The 19,315-nt window shown below is 41.5% G+C and overlaps 1 protein-coding gene across 1 annotated transcript; it reads left to right on the plus strand.

Annotated features, from left to right (window-relative positions):
* Positions 1 to 11,706: 11,706 nt before the first annotated feature.
* LOC128764617 (NACHT, LRR and PYD domains-containing protein 3-like) lies at positions 11,707 to 16,639 on the plus strand. The gene is made up of 7 exons (XM_053874522.1): positions 11,707 to 11,866; positions 11,987 to 13,754; positions 13,823 to 13,996; positions 14,648 to 14,821; positions 14,905 to 15,063; positions 15,528 to 15,574; positions 16,092 to 16,639. The coding sequence occupies exons 1-7, from the start codon at positions 11,707 to 11,709 to the stop codon at positions 16,637 to 16,639; spliced, it is 3,030 nt and encodes a 1,009-aa protein (XP_053730497.1).
* The last annotated feature ends 2,676 nt before the right edge of the window (positions 16,640 to 19,315 follow it).

The raw sequence follows: 19,315 nt of genomic DNA on the forward strand, positions 1-19,315 counted from the left end.
CAGTCTACCTGCTGGACTCTGTTTTCAAAACTAGTTTAGTAGTGATCCTCGTGCATTTTTAAGATGGGAGCACCACTGATCTTTCCACGGTGCGGCTTATGTAAGAATAAGATCTATTTTCCTTCTTAAATTTAGGGGGTGTGGCTCATATTCTGTGTGCTCTATAGTCCTGAAAGCAAAGAGTAAATATAACGGTCAAAAGAATGAAAGAATCTAAAAAAATTATACATTCATATAGAAAAAATAAATGGGAATTGGGAATCATGGGAATAATGGAGCACCATACTTGTAGTCATTTCTGTGCTCATTTCAGAGTGTGGTCCCACGTGATGTGATGGATAAGTGATGTGTTTAGGGACTGAGAAACAGCGTAGAGTGACTGCTGCGAGGGGAAGGAAGGGGCTGACCCCCGCAGAGTTTTCAAGAGCGCCGTGAAATCCTGCAGTACAATTTGAAAAACTTGATTTGATTTGTTGAATTGGTGTCGGACAGAAGCGCGCTCTGAAATGGAAAGCCGAGTCATTCGTGGCCTTTGTGTCAAACCGGGGGGGGGGAATATAAAAGTCTGAGAAATCTCATCTTCCCCACAAGACATCAGAGGCTTTTTCAACCGCTTCTCTGCTCCTCTAACCACGTTCCACAAAGGACTGAGCGCACCAGTCACTAAACAGTGATTAAATATACATAAGGTAAACCCAATTAAAAGGCATTTGATTCCAGCTGCTGAGAACTAAGAAGCTGCGAGATGAAAGCGTAGAGTTTCAAGGAACGGCGTGTTGGTTTGTCACATACAATCGCCGCCACGATTTATGCTGAACAATGTTTGTGTTTGAACTCAAACTCATCCCAGGTCTTCAATATCATCAGAGATTGTTTTAAGCAAGCAGCAAGTCGTTTCTATTCACCCTTTCATCCCAAGGATTCAGTGTTTGTTTGACCTCTCACCTCCCCAGACAATCCATGCAACATCTCCAACATCTTATATACAAACAAACAACCCTCTTTAGCTTTGGTGTTCCTTCCCGTAATATTTTCATTTCTAACTCTCTGCAGTTAAAATATGAGTTAAAGTGTTTAGGATATGTCTGAAAAGAGACATCAATTAACCTCTGTATGTTTTTGGGTAGTGGGAGGAATCCAGAGTGCAGCAAGAACATGAATACTCAGAAAAAGTTTCGTGTTTAATTGAAGTCAGTAAATGAACTCAATTGCAGGACAAAGGAGGGAAAGGCTTTTCAATGAACTCTGAATTAACTATTTAATAGAAGTGGGTGTTCAAGTGGACGAAGCAAGTGTGTATAAAAAGATCAGAGTTACTGCAATTATGGTTCAACAAGAGGGAGTAGTTATTCCTTTGAGGTGATTTTTGATGGGGAAATGTCTTCTGCTGCTGTGTTTCACAGACTGGTTGGACAAAGGCAGCTCCTGTCGGTCGCCTCATGACAGCGAAAGACATTCTCTCTACCAAGGGCTCAAATAACGTCAAGTTTCAGCTGGACTTTAGCGCCTTGTGCTGACACGGGAGCCACCCTTCCATGTTGTACGGAGACGCAAGTGGATTGAACCGACTAACTGCTGACATCGGCATCACTCCCGGATGCAAAAGTCAACTTGACAATAGTCAATATAAGATGCACTGTGGGTGAGAATGTGTGAAAGAAAAAAACACTCTTCTTGAAGTCGTAGACGGTCGTCACTATGACAACATAGACAACGGTCATACAAAATAAACTGTAGACCTTTTTAAAACAACGTGAACAATACTGATGGATGCACATTTTGTCAGCAAACAGGTTAAACACAGTAAAATGAATGCAATGAAATCAAAATAATAAATACAATAGTGTGAGAACAACAGTCCAGCAGCAACTATAACAGGCAGACAAACCTGGTAGTTGAGCGGTGAAACCCATTAATAACTTTAAAGGCTGGTTTTACTGCAGCTTTTAGGCCCATTGATGCTCAACATTCCATACAGATCCAGAGTATTCTGTCTGTGCTCTGCGCTCATTTTGTTTGTACTTCACCATGTTTCCACAAAGCATACAGATATGGACCAAATGGAGCAGGACCACAGGGAAACCGTGGGGGCAGTGTTGCTGTTACGACTCAATCTCTAGTGCAGTCCTTAAATAGTGGGGTGAGGGGGTGGAGGGATGAGGGTGGGGGAGATGGGGTTTCGGGGCGCAGAGCGATGCTAGAGTGGGCGCATGTGACCTTGGGGAACATACTTTTTTGCTGTACTAGAATATTTAAGTAAATATAATTGAACATCCTTTAAGTCTTTTCTGTTACAAAAACAATGTTAATAGTTATTCTTTATTGTAAGTTGATATGTATTTTTCTTTTCTTTAATGTTAACAAGGATGCAATGTTATGCAGAGGTGTACTGATAATAATGTTAAAGACAAATGATACAATTTACAGAGGCGTTAGAGAGTTGGGGGCACGAAACATTTCCTTCTTCCTGGGGCGACGGGGCCTCCTGCGATGCTGCCTCCGAAGAGATACATACTGTTGTCTCATGCATGGTCCTCATAAAAACCCGGGATAAAATAGAAAACTTGACTACTGGTGTGAAACTTTAGCCCAAACAGAGGCAGATGTCATTCAAACACCTTTAGTGAGTATGAAAAAATGCTTCTAAAAATGGCGTCAGACCATCCAATAACTGAAAGTGAAAACCATGCTGTTGCTACTGAACAGAAAAACAAAATTGGGACGCAATTTGCAGTGAGTTCAATGCAAGTGAGAATGTCACCACCAGGACAGTACATCGACTTCAGGCGAGGTATTTTCTGTATTTCACGTCAAATATTCATGTCTTTTATATCGATTACATAGAGGGATGTAAGCATTTATAGTCTGTGGGAGAACCTTAAACTAACCAGAAAAAAATTAATAACTAATAATAATAAAAGTGAACACAGACGTGAGAAAGGAACGATTGAGATGGTGGTGAGTCTGTCAAAAAAAAGCTAGATTGATAAATGAAATGGCTTATTGTGTTTGTGTTCTTTTTTCAAAGGAAAACAATATGAACCCGTAGGAAGAGTCGGTGCACGATGTCTGCTGTACCATCCATGAGTGAAGATGCTGCCACCGCTTTTCAGCAGAGAACAAAAAAGATGCATGAAAAAAATCACCAGAGAATTTCATGAACAGAACGTGAAATCTCTGAAGGACGAACCTGAAACGAAGATGATAATTCTGCAAATGAAGTTGGAGGAGAGAGCTGCATTAATGATACAACTGTGAACAATGAATGATATGATTTCTAAAATATAAATGTTTAAACATTCCAATCCAGTCAATGCGTCATATATATATATATATATATATATATATATATATATATATATATATATATATATATATATATATATATATATATATATATATATATATATATATATATATATATTGCCTTCTGTACAACCTCGTACAGTTGTACAGAAGGAGCAATTGACCAATGTCTTGTTCCAGTGGAAGCAGTTCTTACTGTTCTTCCTCAGCATCAGGATTTGATGGACGAGCCAGATGCCAAAAATCTCAAACGATCAGGACAGAAGTGGGTGTTGGCCTTTCTCTTTGAGTGGAAAGTCTAGACTCAAGCATATACTGTAGTATCTGCAAAGTGTAGTTGCACATCCACTCATGATTTTTTTTTCAGGCAAATTGATGCAAAAACAATGTAAATAAAGTTATTCTTTATTATAAGTTGATCTATACTACTTTCTTTTTTCCTTTCTTCAATGTCAACAAGGATACAGCGTTAATAATTTTACAGACAAATGTTAGATCTTAGCTTGAGCTAGAAGGGGCTAAATCTGTGTTTTCAGTCTGTGCATGTCCTTTTGAGTTAAGCGATCTTAAATGAGCCTTTTACTCTGGCTCCAAGCTTAAGCCTTGTCTGTGAAACCAGCCGTGAATCGTATAAGCTGCAGGGAAGCATTGATAGAGCAAGATTGGATTTTGGAGGATCCCTCCTCCCGTAACAAGAAATCTCCATATCCATATCTCCTGACTTTAATTCTTATTAATGGCACGCATCGGATTGCAAAAGATTAAGTTCCTGGCATTGCAGGCCTGATCACAATACTGCTGGAAAAGTAGGAGCCAACGTGAGATTTACATTTTTGTAAATGAGCCTTTACTTATGCAGGGAGTTTTGTACGACCAAATAAAAGACGGAATAATGACGTTTTAAAGAAGGGTGAGTTGATGTAGGTTGTAGTGGTTGGTTTTGAAATAAACATATAAATAACAGAGTGGGAGAAGTTTGCAAATATCGGTCAGTGTTTTCATTCAGGTATTTAACATTTAAGATTGGAAAATTGGTGATATCAATTTCTAATTCATTCAAGTAGTACGGTTGAAGCTTCCTGTTGTAGTTTAATGTTATTGTCAAGATCTTTAGTTGCAGGGGGGAAAAAAGTCTTTGCTCGAGTTTATAGTAAATCCTGAGAGCTGACTATTTCCATGGAATTAAGGCGTAGTTGAGGAGTGCATTTGTTAAAGTCAGATGAGTATCATTGCTGTGCTTTATACCAGCGATGGGTATGAATTTCATTACACCTTATTGAAGGGTTTTTGAGGTTTCATGAAACAGTGACCTGATTTTCCGAGGCCACCAGATGGTGCTGTCTGCCGTGAAATGTTTGGATCTGAACAGCTAAGTCAATGAAACCTCACATCATTTCCAAACCAAAAGCGCCATCTAGTGGCATATGAAATGTAGGTCACTGTTTCATCAACCCTGCAACACTGTTTCGTGACACTTGATCTACACAAAGCCACGGCAAACATTCAACTGAAGACAACAGAGAGGTGCGGAGAGGGAAGCTCGCTGGTTATTGAACAATCAGAGAAGATGATGAAGCGGACAAATCCTGATAGAACAGTTTTAAATGTGTATAAAAATACAAATGGTATTTATTAATTTATTTTTTAGGTGGTGGCGTTTACTTCATGGTATGTCTTCTTTGAAACGTATTTCTACCCTTAACCCATGATAACAGTTTTCCCTGCCTTTTTTTTGCGTCTCAGAAATCGTTTTCTTACCCGAAATAATCCAAATCGATTTCGATTCTCAAGCCTGACAAGCTGAGAATAACGTGTGGCACATCCTGTATGAGCGGCCGGCTGCCAGCCGCCTCTTGGACGTGGCATTTGAAGCAATAAGCGGTTGATTATCACTTGTGAAAACTCTTTTCTTTCAGCATTCTTATCAGTTTGACCTTCAGTGCGGTGTGCAGGGAGGGAAGAGCCATCAGAATAAATTACAGGTTGCCGTCTTGTCGAAGGAGTCCTGCTGGTGGACTTGACAGCACAGTGGGTTTGTTTCTGGACTCCACCACAACTGAGGAGCGCGATCAGACTCATGTGGAATATCAGTCATGAAAATGGTGTCTAATCGATCAGGTGGGTTTTCTCCGTCCAAGTGGCTGAAATAAACAAGAAAATGAATGGCAAATGACTCCACAGCCCACGCCGTCCCCCTGACACGCCGGGTCGCAGTCTATCATCAAGCAAACCCACGTCCTGCCAGATGTTTGCTTTATAATTCACCCTCTTCACTCTTCCGTCACCAGCAGAGCTTGAGCACAATGATGGACACTTCTCCTCCGTCTCCTCCTCATGGCGCTTCTGGTCCCATGGTCGCATTTAAAATGCAGTAACTAACATTTTTCTGGCCTCGGAGCGTTGAGTGGTGATCATCCATCTACCCAGGAGCCGACAGTGTTATTGATCAATACCAAGGACTGCAAGATCACCTTGCAAGGTTCTGACATTTCTCACTTCCACAACGTTCTGCTCCATTAAGGGACCTAACCACATTATGTTGTGGCTCTGTGAGGAACAAAAGTGAGACTTGACATCTCAGTAAGAAACACCCTGATTTAGCATGATGCATGAAGTGAGGTGGGAGTGTACCAGGAAGAGAATCTGGCAGAACCACTGCCACCACTGTTGAAGCTGCTCAGAGCCTTGCAGTCAGGAATCAGGGTCACGGCCAAACCAACCGAAACCACTCGACTTGAAGACACTGAGATTCTGCTTTGTTTCTGCTGAACATGTGGAACCTCACTCAATGTGAGATACCGTGGTTCTGAGCCTGGCCACACCACAATCAACTGGTGTTGTCAGAAATTAAATTAGTATGAAATGGTCTTTAGTTCTGAGGAGGCATAAAATAAATGATGCATGAGCCAAGCTGTCCATAGCCAGAGGTAAAAGACTTTGGACTGTTATGTCAATTACTGTAGTTGTAACTGCTGATTTTCTTTACCAATTAGAGGCTATTAAATGGATGATGTGACACACCAAAGAAACTATACTGTCCTCTGACACTCCCACTCTGAGATGGGGGGAAACACCTACCAAAGTAACACAAGATCACAGTGTCTGCTACAGAAGAAGGTTATTACAATAATGTAATTTGTTGTTTTTTTGTTGTTGTTTTTTTATAGTTCATTGTTTTGTTACAATGTTATTTTTCCTGGTGTCTTTGTTGATTGGTGATTGTGTTGTTGCCTGTTTTTAACATTTAATATTTGTCTTAAATGTCATTAATGTTTGTGGGCAGCTATGACATCCAAAACTTCTGTATCGTATGAATAATAAAGGCGGTCTAATCTAATCAAACCAACAAAGACAAGCCCTGAAGCAGAGTTGATGGCACCAGTATTTTTACTGCTGTGGCCAAAGTCAAAACTGGCGGCAATGTTCCAGGGCCTTGAAGTGCCTCAGACGGTTATTTTCAGTGAGGACAATGCATTTATTGAAATGAAACCCTGAAATGTAACTATTAAAAGCATGGTGTATCCAAGGTGTCTGTTCAATTGTGTTTTCCAATCTGATAGTCCAGCAACCGCTAGGGATACATTCAGTAGTAGTGAAGCCTAGTCAGTGGGTGGAAGCACACAAGCAAAGGCACCAAGAAACAGAATAGTTTTCGATGGTTGAGATAATGTATGAGGAATCAAGGTCCGAGCTTTGATTAAAAACCTGACCTTACCACTTTGATCTGGTCATAAACCAGAGACTAAGTAATCATTTACTTTTTATCTGCTGTTACCAGAAATCAAATTAATATTAATCTTTTTGGTAATAGACCCATGTCTTATCAGAAGTAAATGAATAACTATATAAAAAGCCGAACGAGCCCAATTGGAAAACAACACATAGACACAGATAAATACAGTATTTGATATGAAAGTTTAAAACTAGCAGGACTACTAGTACCAAGTGGTTCTGGTCACTGAACTTGACATGAGACTGTGTCTTAGTTTGAAGCCAAAATTCCTTATTTATCTGTTTCTTCACCATGAAAGGCTTACAAAACTCATAGACCTAGTGTGTCATACATCATGGTGACATTAAACAGGCCACCATTCTGCATCTTCCAACTTCATTTTTACGTCCTCATATGACTTACTTTTAAACCTGAATTCCTAAATGGAGTGAATTACATCAAGATCACAACTCATCTGTATATTATTATTGTAACATAAACTAGAGTTGGAAGACTCTCTCATTCTAGAAGTGTTGGGCATAAAAAATGTAAAAAACACAGGTACAAATTTCAATGCATAATTTATCATTCATTTTGGGACACATACAATATTTTACACAAAGCAATTCAGATGAAATTAAGCAGAACAAACAAGAACGTGGTGGTCAGAACACAGAATTTAATCAGCAAAAGCGCATCACCCACACAGACAAACTACAAAATTACCCAAATGGGAGCGTAGATTTTCTGGAACTCAGCAGTGGAACCATGTGGCTTATAAGCACGTGGAGGTGCATTAACGGCAGACCAGTTTCAGGTGTGTTCCATTCATGGATATCACTCTTGGAACCACAAAGGCGAGGGAAGTACACACACACCCCTGTGGTTTGGCAGATTCCCATTCCATCTACAGTAGGAACTGAACACTCAGCTTCACAGGGAAGAGAATGTGCCTCAGCCTTCATATCCAGAAATCTATTTTTCATTGTCACTCGTTTCTTCCTGAATTTTGAGCTTGCATTTTCCCAATAACTCTTTCTCACACATATTCACAGTTCTACTTCTCACACCTTCCTGGTGTGTTTGTTTAGGCTCCATTGACATGACCAAGTTAGATCGCTTAATGATTATTGCATTTCTTTTATAAATGTTTTGAAACAGTTTGTAGACACAAAATGACAAACAAAACAATATTTTGAGACCACAGTCTCTCTTAGATCAGATCTTTAGACATTAAACTCTACAAATGAATTTATGGATGGTACAGTTTCATGGGTGGGTCATAAATGGCCTCAAATGGTCTGAGATTACTCAGGAGGAGGAGCAAGGCTGATGATCAGTGCGAGGAGGAAGTACAGAGTGTTTTTGCCGAGTATGAACTCAGAGTGAGAGCATCCTGGATCGTGGACAGCAAACTAGAAAATGGAAACAGAGGAAACATCTACAAACATGAAGGATGTGGTCCAGTCCTTGGAGTCTCTACTTGCACAGCGGGGTGAGGTCGACGGTATGTGCAACACCATTATCACACTGACCCCACAGTATTTTACATGCGACTGCATGCTGCTGATGTGACATTGGAAGAGTTATATTTAATATATAACTGCACTTTAAGTGAATTTAATATATGATGTAGCAGCAGCAGTCGACCAAAATATAGGAAATATAGGAATTTATTTTTTCTGGCTGTAAAACATCTACACAATCGAACAAGGTTAGATGGTTATGGGATTAGCGACCTAAACACACGGTTGGATAAAAAGCTACTTAACAATATTATAAAATAATTATATTGATGTATAGTTCAAACTACATACCAATATAATTACTGTATAATATTATTAATCTGTATGGTGTCAGAACCATGTGAAGTTTGTAGACGACTCTTTCAACAGTGTGGAGGATCTAAAAACAGCACATAACAAATAACAGAATGACAATATCCTGACCACTGTGTATAGTGAACTAATGCAAATAATGCTCGGATGGGAGAGCAGTGACAACACTGTACTGTACTCTGATAGTCACACTCCCACTCTGAGATGGGGGGAAACACCAACCAAAGTAACAAGATCACAGCGTCTGCTACAGAAGAAGGCTATTACAATAATTTAAGTTCTTGGCTTTTTTTCAGTATATTTCATTTTTCTCAGATGTTAATTTTCCATGTGTCTCTGTTTGTACATTGTTGATTGTGTTGTTGCCTTAAACCAACGAAGACAAGGCCTGAAGCAAAGTGAGCTATTGGCGCCAGCATTTTTATTGCTGTGGCCAAAGTTCCTCCCTTATGTTGTTTGTGTCAGCTCTATTGACATGACCGAGTTAGATCTTCATAACATTAATATCTTGATAACATTGTTATCAAGATATTCTCCTGAGAAGTAATCTTGTACAGTTTCATGAGTGGTCATAAATAACCTACATGAACAGGAATCGGCCATGCAAGTCGGTCAAAATTCTCTGCTTGTGCGAGTGTTTAGTGAATTGCACCACCAGAAAAGTACCTAATGACAAAATTAAAAGATTTTGAAAACACAGTTTTAGGTTGTTCATGCTCTGACACTGTTTCAAAGTGGTAAACCACTGGGAATCCAACAGTGCATCACGATTTCCTTTGCTTTCCTGGCAACCTCTAATGGTGACAGAGTGCCGTCCATCCAACAGACCAAAACAAGAGGCAGAGCGTTGGTCCTATGAAGAAGATTCAGTTTGAGCAAAGTGGTTCGACAACAGCTAAAACTGGTTAAAAGTTAAAAGTTGTAGGATAAATAACAAAATAACATACAAGTAAGCGAAGTATGTTCTTCAACATCAAATCATAGATGATGGCAGACACTATTAAAGTGCTCAGAACCTTTGAGAGTACATATGGTGCAATGAAATATATAGGGTGCTTTCTTAAGTCCTTTTCATGTACATTTGGATTTTCACCAAATTGATCTTTGTTGGGTTGTGTGAAGGTGGGAAGTTTTCAGGAACCCAGGGTAAGAACAGGGAGAAGCCCCCATTACCAAAAAAGCCTCCTGATTCTGGACATCGTGGCATCCAGGACATAATCAAGAAGTAAGTTGAGTTTCCCTAATCAGATCTTCTCACTTATACTTGTGTTTCTCCAAATAAGGAGCTATTGTTTGTGTCCTATTAGGTTCAATGAGAGTGGGACACTTGGAGCTGCCTCAGGGGTGAACCACGGGTAATATATGAACTGGTCATATGGTTAGATCAAAGCAACCAGGAAGTGACATAGGCTGTGACTGTGTATCAGAATCTCTCACAGGAGACCAGGAGAGTCCGCACCCAGCACTGTGTCAATGAGGAGTAGCCAGTCCATGGAGCAGCCTATCAAATTCAAGACTGGACAACACATTTACAAAGAGGTTTCGACTTGTGAATCCACCTCCGGAGCGAGTCAAAATGGAGGCAGGTCAGTATCCAATTGACAATATCAAGTGGTGATGTGGTAAAAACAAAGCAACCAGGAACTGACACAGGCTTTGACTGTCTATCAGAATCTCTCACGGGAGACCAGGAGAGTCTGCACCCAGCACTGTGTCAATGAAGAGTAGCCAGTCCATGGAGCAGCCAATCAAATTCAAGACTGGACAACCCATTAATGATGAGGTTTTGATTTGTGAATGCACCTTCAGAGGGTGTCAAAATGGAGGCAGGTCAGTATCCGATTGACAATATCAAGTGGTGATGTGGTAAAAACAAAGCAACCAGGAAGTGAAATGCCTTCGACTATGTATCAGAATCGCTCATGGAAGACAAGGAGAGTCCGCACCCAGCACTGTGTCAATGAAGAGTAGCCAGTCCATGGACCAGCCTATCAAATTCAAGACTGAACCCATTTACGATGAGGTTTCGAATTATGAATGCACCCCTGGAGGGAATCAAAATGGAAGCGGGTGAGTACTCGAGTGACAACATCAAGTGGTGATATGGAAGAAAACAAAACAACTAGGAAATGGAACGACCGTCGACTGTATCAGAATCTCTCAACAAAGACCAGGACAGTCTGCGCCCACCAGCATGTCAGTGAAGACTAACAAGTCCATGGATCATCCCCCCAAATTCAGTCTCATTCTGTTTCTGCAACAAGAGCATGTCAGTGTCTAGAAAGGTCATCACTGAGCTTTGTGTGTTTGTATTTAACCATCTACAGAAGTCCCATGTTGTGCTTCTACTCTTCTTCACAGAAATGATCCACAAACACCGTTACTTCCCAGACACCAGCAACCTCAGCCTCAGGACGCCACACTTCAGGTGAGATGTGTCATTGTGAAACAAATGTAAAGTACATAAATGCTGCTCTTGTGGTGATGGAAGTGTTTCAGTCAGCCACAGTGAAGATCTTGTGGTTTTGTGCAAATTTGAGCAAACTAGGGAAGAGTTCACGGAAATTACATGCTCCCATTGGCCAAAGAGATTGTTAATTTCTAAGCAGCTTGTTGGAGCTTTGTATTGACTGAACCAATGCTCAATCATGCTCATGTTCATCTGTGATGGAATGGCGATCTGTCCAGGGTGTGTTCCTGCCTCTCGCCCAATGACCACTGGGATAGGCTCCAGCACTCCCTGCAAACCTGAACAGGACTAAGCGCTGGTTAACTGACGATGCATGTGATTTTGTTACTCTGTTGCAGCTTCTCAGGGGAAAAATCATCAGCTATGTAGACAATGAGTTGATGATACTCCAGAGGATTCTGGAAGATGATGACCAACAAGGTCCTGAAAGAGAGGAGGAGGAGGCGGCAATGAAGGGCAACAGAGAAGCATTCAGGAAGATCTCAGTGAATATCCTGCAGAGCATGAACCAGGAGCAGCTGGTCCAACGTCTGTGGGGAGGTACGATGATTTGAACCACTCACGTGAGCCCAGTGTTGTACTTCATGTGATTCCAGCTGTTGATGAGCTGCTCAGACCACTGCTGCTGACCACCTGCTCCACTGATCTTTCTTCTTCTAGAAAGAAGGGCTGTAACCTCTGACGTGAAAGAGAGTCTTAAGAGAAAGTTCCGGCACATAAATGAGGGGATTGCAAGAGCTGGAGAAACAACCCTTCTAAACGACATCTACACAGAGGTCTTCATCTGTCAGGGGTTTACAGACCATATCAATGAGGAGCACGAGGTCCGAAAGGTTGAAGCAGCTGCCAGGAGACACACTCTACCAGGAAAAACCATCCGACGACAGGACCTTTTACAGGACCATGATGGCAGAACTCTGCTGACTATGGGCGTGGCTGGAATCGGGAAAACAGTCCTGACCCAGAAGGTGACTCTGGACTGGGCTGAAGACAAAGCCCACCAGAACTTTGACCTGGTCTTTCCCCTCACCTTCAGAGAGCTCAATATGCTGAAAGAGAAGATGATGAGTTTGGTGGACCTTATTAGTCGCTTCTTTCCTGAAACAAAAAAAGCAAACCCCAACAGTTTTGAAGAATTCCATGTTCTGTTCATCTTTGATGGTTTGGACGAGTGTCGACTTCCACTAGACTACCACAAAAACCGTGTCCTCAAGACAGTGACAGAAGCTGACTCATTAGATGTGCTGCTGACAAACCTCATTAAAGGGAATCTGCTTAACTCAGCTCGCCTCTGGTTGACCACACGACCTGCAGCAGCCAATCGGATCCCTCCTGAGTGTGTGGACATGGTGACAGAGGTCAGAGGATTCACCGACCCCCAGAAAGAAGAGTACTTCAGGAAAAAGTTCAAAGATAACACACAGAGTAACAAAATCCTCTCTCATGTGAAGACTTCACGAAGCCTCTACATCATGTGCCACATCCCAATCTTCTGTTGGATCACTGCCACAATTCTGGAGGACTTGTTGAAGAGAAGCGAGGCAGGGGAGCTGCCCAAAACCCTGACTGAGATGTACATCCACTTTCTAGTTGTTCAGGCCAAAGTGAAGATAGGAAGATATGATGGTGGACACTTGACAGACTCACACTGGACAAAAGACAGCAAGAAGATGATTAGGCGTCTGGGAAAACTGGCTTTTGAACAGCTACAGAAAGGAAACTTGATTTTCTATGAATCCGACCTGACTGAGAGTGGCATCAAAGTCAAAGCTGCAGCACTTTATTCAGGTGTGTTCACGCAGATCTTCAGAGAGGAGGGAAATCTATACCAGGAGAAGGTGTTCTGCTTCGTTCATCTGAGTGTTCAAGAGTTTCTGGCAGCTCTTTATGTTCACATGAGGTTTAGTAATTTTGGATTCAATCTTCTGCAAGAAGGACAACCAGCAGCAGCCTTTAGATTTAAGCTTAGGTATCAGCGGTTCTACAGAACTGCCTTAAATAAAGCTGTGGAGAGTCCAAACGGACACCTGGACTTGCTGCTTCGATTTCTTGTGGGTCTCTCACTTGAGTCAAACCAGATTCTCCTGAAAGGTTTGTCTGAAGAGACTGGAGGAGCCTGGACCAGCCAGAAGACTGCTGAGCTCATCAAGGAGAAAATGAGAGACAGTGAGGTCAAGTCTCAAGACAGAATAATGAACCTGTTTCACTGTTTAATTGAAGTGAAGGACACTTCTCTGGTGGAGGAGATCCAACAGATGCTGGAATCAGGACGCCTCTCCACACAGCGACTGTCTTCTTCTCAATGGACAGCTCTGGCCTTCATTTTGCTAACCTCACAAGAAGATCAGTTTGACCTGTACAAATGTGGGGCTTCTGAGGAGGCTTTTCAAAATCTGCTGCCCGTTATTCCAGCTTCAAAAAAAGCTCTGTAGGTGATCAGACTACTTTTCCAAGTAGACATAAACTTGACTTACAGCGTTTGTTTATCCTCATCAGGCTGAGATGCTGCGGTCTCTCGATGAACAGCTGTGAAGCCCTGTCATCAGTGCTTCAGTCTCCATCCTCTAAACTGACAGAACTGGACCTGAGTAATAACGTCCTGAAGGACTCTGGTATAAAACTGCTGTGTGAAGGCCTCAAGAGCCCCAAATGTCAGCTGGAGACCCTGAGGTTAGCACTTCTGCTTCTGATCCAACACAATTCCACTGACACCGATTGCTGTCAAGATCACCTGGTGATTCATTTGATACAACCAAGACCAAAGAAAGGAGGATAGATACTGGATTGGATTATATTATTAGATATTGGATAAGAATTAAGAGCTTTGCATGTCATGTAGATGACTGGTGATGAAGAAGAAAATTTGCTCCCAGTCCAAGATTATCTTACCACGGTTTCCTCCGTGGTTGTGTTGTGAGGAAACCAGATGTTTTTGTGGATGTAGTTTGGTATTTTAATCAGAATAAATACCACCATGGGACTCAGATTCAGATTATCCGAGTCTTCACCTGATACTCCTGAAAATACTGGCATTTTGTTCCTCCGGGTTCATGCCTGGTGTTGGCTATTTTAGTTTTTTTACTTTTGGTTTGTTGCTTTGATGGTCAATCAATGAATAGCTGATGCTTATGGATTGTCAGATTTTTTTCTCAATCCCTGACTGACTTATTGTGATTGTCCAATATATGTGTTACCATTGTCAGTGGCTGAAGTGTATGTGAAAGTGAAATGATCACATATGATGTCAGAATGCAGCATTATTATTATTGGATCTATGTATCTCCCAAAAATGTAATCCAAAGTGTCTGGTGACATTTGCAGGCTGAGACTCTGTGGGCTGTCAAAGCAAAGTTGTCCACACCTGTCTTCAGTCCTTGAGTGTCCTTCTTCCCGTCTGACGAACCTGGACCTGAGTGACAACGACCTGAAGGGCGCCGGAGTGAAGCTTTTGTCTGCTGGACTGAAGAGTCCACACTGTCATCTGGAGACTCTCAGGTCAGAACCCTGGACTCCATGGTGTCCACTGGATAAATCCTGAGGTTCCGGATCTTTTTCACTCTCTAGTGTCATGTTTACAGTCTGTCTGGGTGTCTGGTCACGGAGGAGGGGTGTGCCTCTCTGGCCTCTGCTCTGAGAGCCAACCATATGTCCCATCTCAGAGAGTTGGACCTGAGCAGGAATTATCCATTTGGACAAGGACTGGACCTTCTAAAACGGAGGACTCAGATAGCTATCAAGTAAGAAGACCAAACTATCTATCTATCTATCTATCTATCTATCTATCTATCTATCGATCTATCTATCTATCTATCTATCGATCTATCTATCTATCTATCGATCTATCTATCTATTCAGTTTCAGCGAGCATTGCGATTTCAGTAGCAAAGATATAAAATAACATGACATGATGACGGCCTTGTCAATTATATGTTCGCAAATGAAATATTGTTGATCTGAGACAGTCTTTCTTCAGTCATTCCTTAAACATTTTCAGTTGTCCTCAATTGTTATTGCCTGTTCTTTGCTGGTATGTCTGCAGTTGGAGTCTTTAGACATCACATTTATCATGTAAATATTCCCTCAGCCAACAGACAGTGAACATCTCAGCAAAGGCAATAGTTTTCAGTCAGCTACTTTGTTGCTGAGAATTAGCACGTTTCCTTTGGAACTCTGCTGTGTAATGCTCTGTTTTATCCACCAGGGTACTCAATTGTGACCAGCAGAAACTGCAGCGAGGAGTGAGGAAGTGTGAGTATAATTGGACCGTTTCTTGGTCTTTGTTCCCAAATTAAAACTATTTATCTTTAACTCTGGTGCAAGTCTGACAATTGACATAGTGATGACAGCAACTAGCTTCTGTTTTGACTTGTGACGTGGGCCACGAGTGACCACACTCCTGTTTGTACACACTGGCATCAGTCTGACACTGAACTCCACTATGTACTGGATGTGGACATGGTCTTTCAGCAGGGGTCATGAATGATTCTGTCTTTGAACAACACAGACAGAATAGATTTGAGCTTAAATAATGGTTCTGGAAATGTAGAGATGCTGAGGAGATTGTCTCATCATCTCCTCTGTCTGTTACATCATTGGTCATTACAAGTTTAACACAAGCAGATGAGTGCGCTCCAAGTTTAAGCAAGTGTTGATATAAATGTATGTGCCATTCTGACTGGGAATCAATCAGATCAGAACATCCTTCACATAGAGTGAACCGATATCTAGTAAGCTGTCCTCCAACTATGTTCCTTCTCCACCACAGACTTCTGTCAGTTCACCCTGGACCCAGACACAGCACACCAGCGCCTCCGACTGACCAACAACAACAAGACAGCAGAACTTATGAGAGAGGATCAGAACCATCCCTTCAGTCCACGTAGGTTCATGTCATTTCCTCAACTAGTGAGTGAGAACAGTCTCGCTGGTCACAGCTACTGGGAGGTGGAGCATCAACGGGATGTTGTGATTGCTGTCACTTACAGACAGTACAGAGATACAAAGGAATTTGAGTTTGGACAGAACAATTGGTCCTGGAGTCTGAAATGTTTGGATGGTGTCAGCTACAAGATCTGTCACAACAAGGTCAACCAGTTGATCAAGTTCGACATTGACGCTGACAGAGTGGGCGTGTACGTGGACTGGAGTGCAGGCATGTTGTCCTTTTACAGAGTGGTCAATGACACACTGATCCACATCCACACCTTCTACACCTCCTTCACTCAGCCCCTCTACCCTGCCTTTGGATTCAAGCCGATGAGTTTTGGTTCTTCAGTCACTCTGTCTGGTCTTGATGAGTTTTATGTGCTGTGAATGTGCGTCCATTACGTTTATTTACGCTCATTACGAATTAAAAGTATTCACCTGAACTTTGATGCGATTTATTGCATTGATAAATTAAAAGTGCATTTTCATTACTTAAAACAGTTTCATGATCCCATATGTGACCTCTGCCCATGAGCTTATGTGATCATTTGCGTTCACTTGATTAACTATAAAATAACCAAAAAACAGATTTTGCATTTTTACATTTTTTGCATTGCATTTTTCTGCACGTTGATATAAGGGGTCAATGTAATTGTGATGGTTTTGTGCTGCACTGAATTGCCATCTGGATCCTTTTAAGCAAATGTCACTTTCTGTTGAGTGATAACACACTTTTGTACTTCATTGAGTTTGATTCCTTCTGATCATTAAACTCTTGAAGCATCAACACGATTGTCTCTGACTCCTTCATCACCTCATGCCTCGGAAACACTGTTGTCATGTGGAAGATGAGGAACAAAGAGATGGATATCCCATGACCACTAATCAGAGCATCAGCCTCATGGCAGAGAAGGACGACAGACTTCATCGCTAGTAGAGATATCAATAGCTGCCAGAGACTCTCAATCCACCCATCCTCACTTCCATGTTGACGTTAGGACAGTGGGCTTTTGTGTTCCATACTGATGACATAGGCAGCCTCCAGCCTTCCATGTTGACACAATGTCAGTTCAACACGTAAAATAAGACAGAGGTTGGAGTAATCAGTCAGGGGCTTTGTGAATACAGTCAGTGGAGAACTCAAATAAATGCCCGGTCACACATTGAGTACCACTTGAGCACATACAATCATTATCTTTGGAGATTCTTCTTTCTCTTTTTCTTTCGGCTTCTCCCTTCATGGGTGGCCACAGTGGATCATCTTCCTCCATCTCACCCTGTCCTCTGCTTCCTCTTCTCTCCACCTTCTGCCTGGCAGTTCCAACCTCAACATCTTCATCTACCAATGTACTGTCTCTCTCTCCTCTGTACATGTCCAAACCATCTCCATCTAGCCTCTCTGACTTGGTCTCCTAAACACCTGAGCACATGTGCTGTCCCTCTGATCCTATCCATCCTGCTCACTCCCAGAGAGAAGCTCAGCATCTTCATCTCTGCTACCTCCAGCTCTGCCTCCTGTCTTTTCCTCAGTGCCACTGTTTCCAAACCATACAACATTGCTGGCCTCACCACCCTTTTGGACACTTTCCCTTTCATCCTTGCCGACACTCTTTTGTCACACGTCACACCAGACACTTTTCTCCAATGATTCCATCCTGCCTGCACCTGCTTCTTCACCTCTTTGTCACACTCTCCATCGCAATGGACAGTTGAGCCCAAGTACTTAAAATCCTCCACCTTCTTTATCTCTTCATCCTGTAACTTCACCTGTCCACTTGGGTCCCTCTCATTCACACACATGTATTCCATCTTACTGCGGCTAACCTTCATTCCTCTCCTTTCTTTTTTTTTTTCAAACTCTATTTATTAGTCTTTTTCCATATAAAAGTACAATCACACAAAAAAGACACAAAACATTAAGCCAAATTGAACTAAGTCACAACATATCTGTATAGTCACATACATATACAAAAAGAAGAAGAAAAAATGAATGGTCCAAACCACAACGACTGTCAGACAATCAGCAGTCCAAAGCAGAAATAAGCAAAAAAATAAGGCCACAGGCAAAAATAAAATAACATTTGTCAAAGTCAAGTTAAGTTTAGTGATGATTCTTTCATGTATCTTAGTAAGGGGTTCCAAATGTTTTCAAATTTATAGGATATACCTGCCAGATTAAGTCTAAGTTTTTCTAATTTTAGAAAGTATAACACATCATTGATCCACAGTGTATGAGCGGGTGGGGATGAACATTTCCAGTGAGGCAATATTCTTCTTCTGGCCAGTAACGTTGCAAATGCTATTGCATCCTTTTTATTTGATGATAGGTTTAGTAATCTGGTGACACCAAACAAAGCCGTGAAAGGATTTGGGGTGAGTTTCTTGTCAAAAATCAAAGACAATAATTTGAAGATTTCAGACCAGTATGTATTACGTGCTGGGCAAGGCCACATCATATGGATATAATTGGCAGGGGATTGTTGGCATCGGTCACATGATGTGGAAACACCTTTTTTGACAACATTTTTGACAGACGTGCTTTTGTATAATGACAACGGTGCAGTACTTTGCACTGAATTAACCCAAATCTTGCACATATTGATGATTTATGAGTTCTACGCAGGATCTCTGACCAACTCTGATCATCAATTTGTTCACCTAGATCAGTCTCCCATATTGTTTTTAAGTGTGTGGAGTCATTTTGAATAGAAACAATATCATATCATATCACTATCTGTTGGGAGATTTGGGAAACACGGAAATGATTTGGATACGAAGCTTCGAATTTGAAGATAACGAAAGAAGTGCTCTTTAGGTAATTTATGTTTATCGATTAACTGTTGAAAAGATGCAAATAAACCATCTATAAACAAATCTCTCAAAGTCTTCAAGCCCAATCCAGACCAAACTGAGAATGAGGGGGGGAAACCATGATTGGATGCCAGTGGGAAGCTTGTGCATTGTGATTGAAATCCAAAGTGCCGTCTAAACTGAGTCCAAATTTTATGGCAGGAAGAAACTATGACATTGTTAATATGCGATGGGATATGTAATGAAAGTTGA

The sequence above is a fragment of the Synchiropus splendidus genome, chromosome 9, assembly GCF_027744825.2.
Source record: "Synchiropus splendidus isolate RoL2022-P1 chromosome 9, RoL_Sspl_1.0, whole genome shotgun sequence".
Classification (NCBI taxonomy): Eukaryota; Metazoa; Chordata; class Actinopteri; order Syngnathiformes; family Callionymidae; genus Synchiropus; species Synchiropus splendidus.

What these genes read in the sequence shown, in the direction of transcription:
- LOC128764617 (XM_053874522.1), top strand. Translation starts at nt 11,707, where the DNA reads ATGATACTCCAGAGGATTCTGGAAGATGATGACCAACAAGGTCCTGAA. An exon ending in CCAGCTTCAAAAAAAGCTCT is followed by an intron (nt 13,755 to 13,822) that starts GTAGGTGATCAG and finishes TATCCTCATCAG; the next exon opens with GCTGAGATGCTGCGGTCTCT. An exon ending in TGTCAGCTGGAGACCCTGAG is followed by an intron (nt 13,997 to 14,647) that starts GTTAGCACTTCT and finishes TGACATTTGCAG; the next exon opens with GCTGAGACTCTGTGGGCTGT.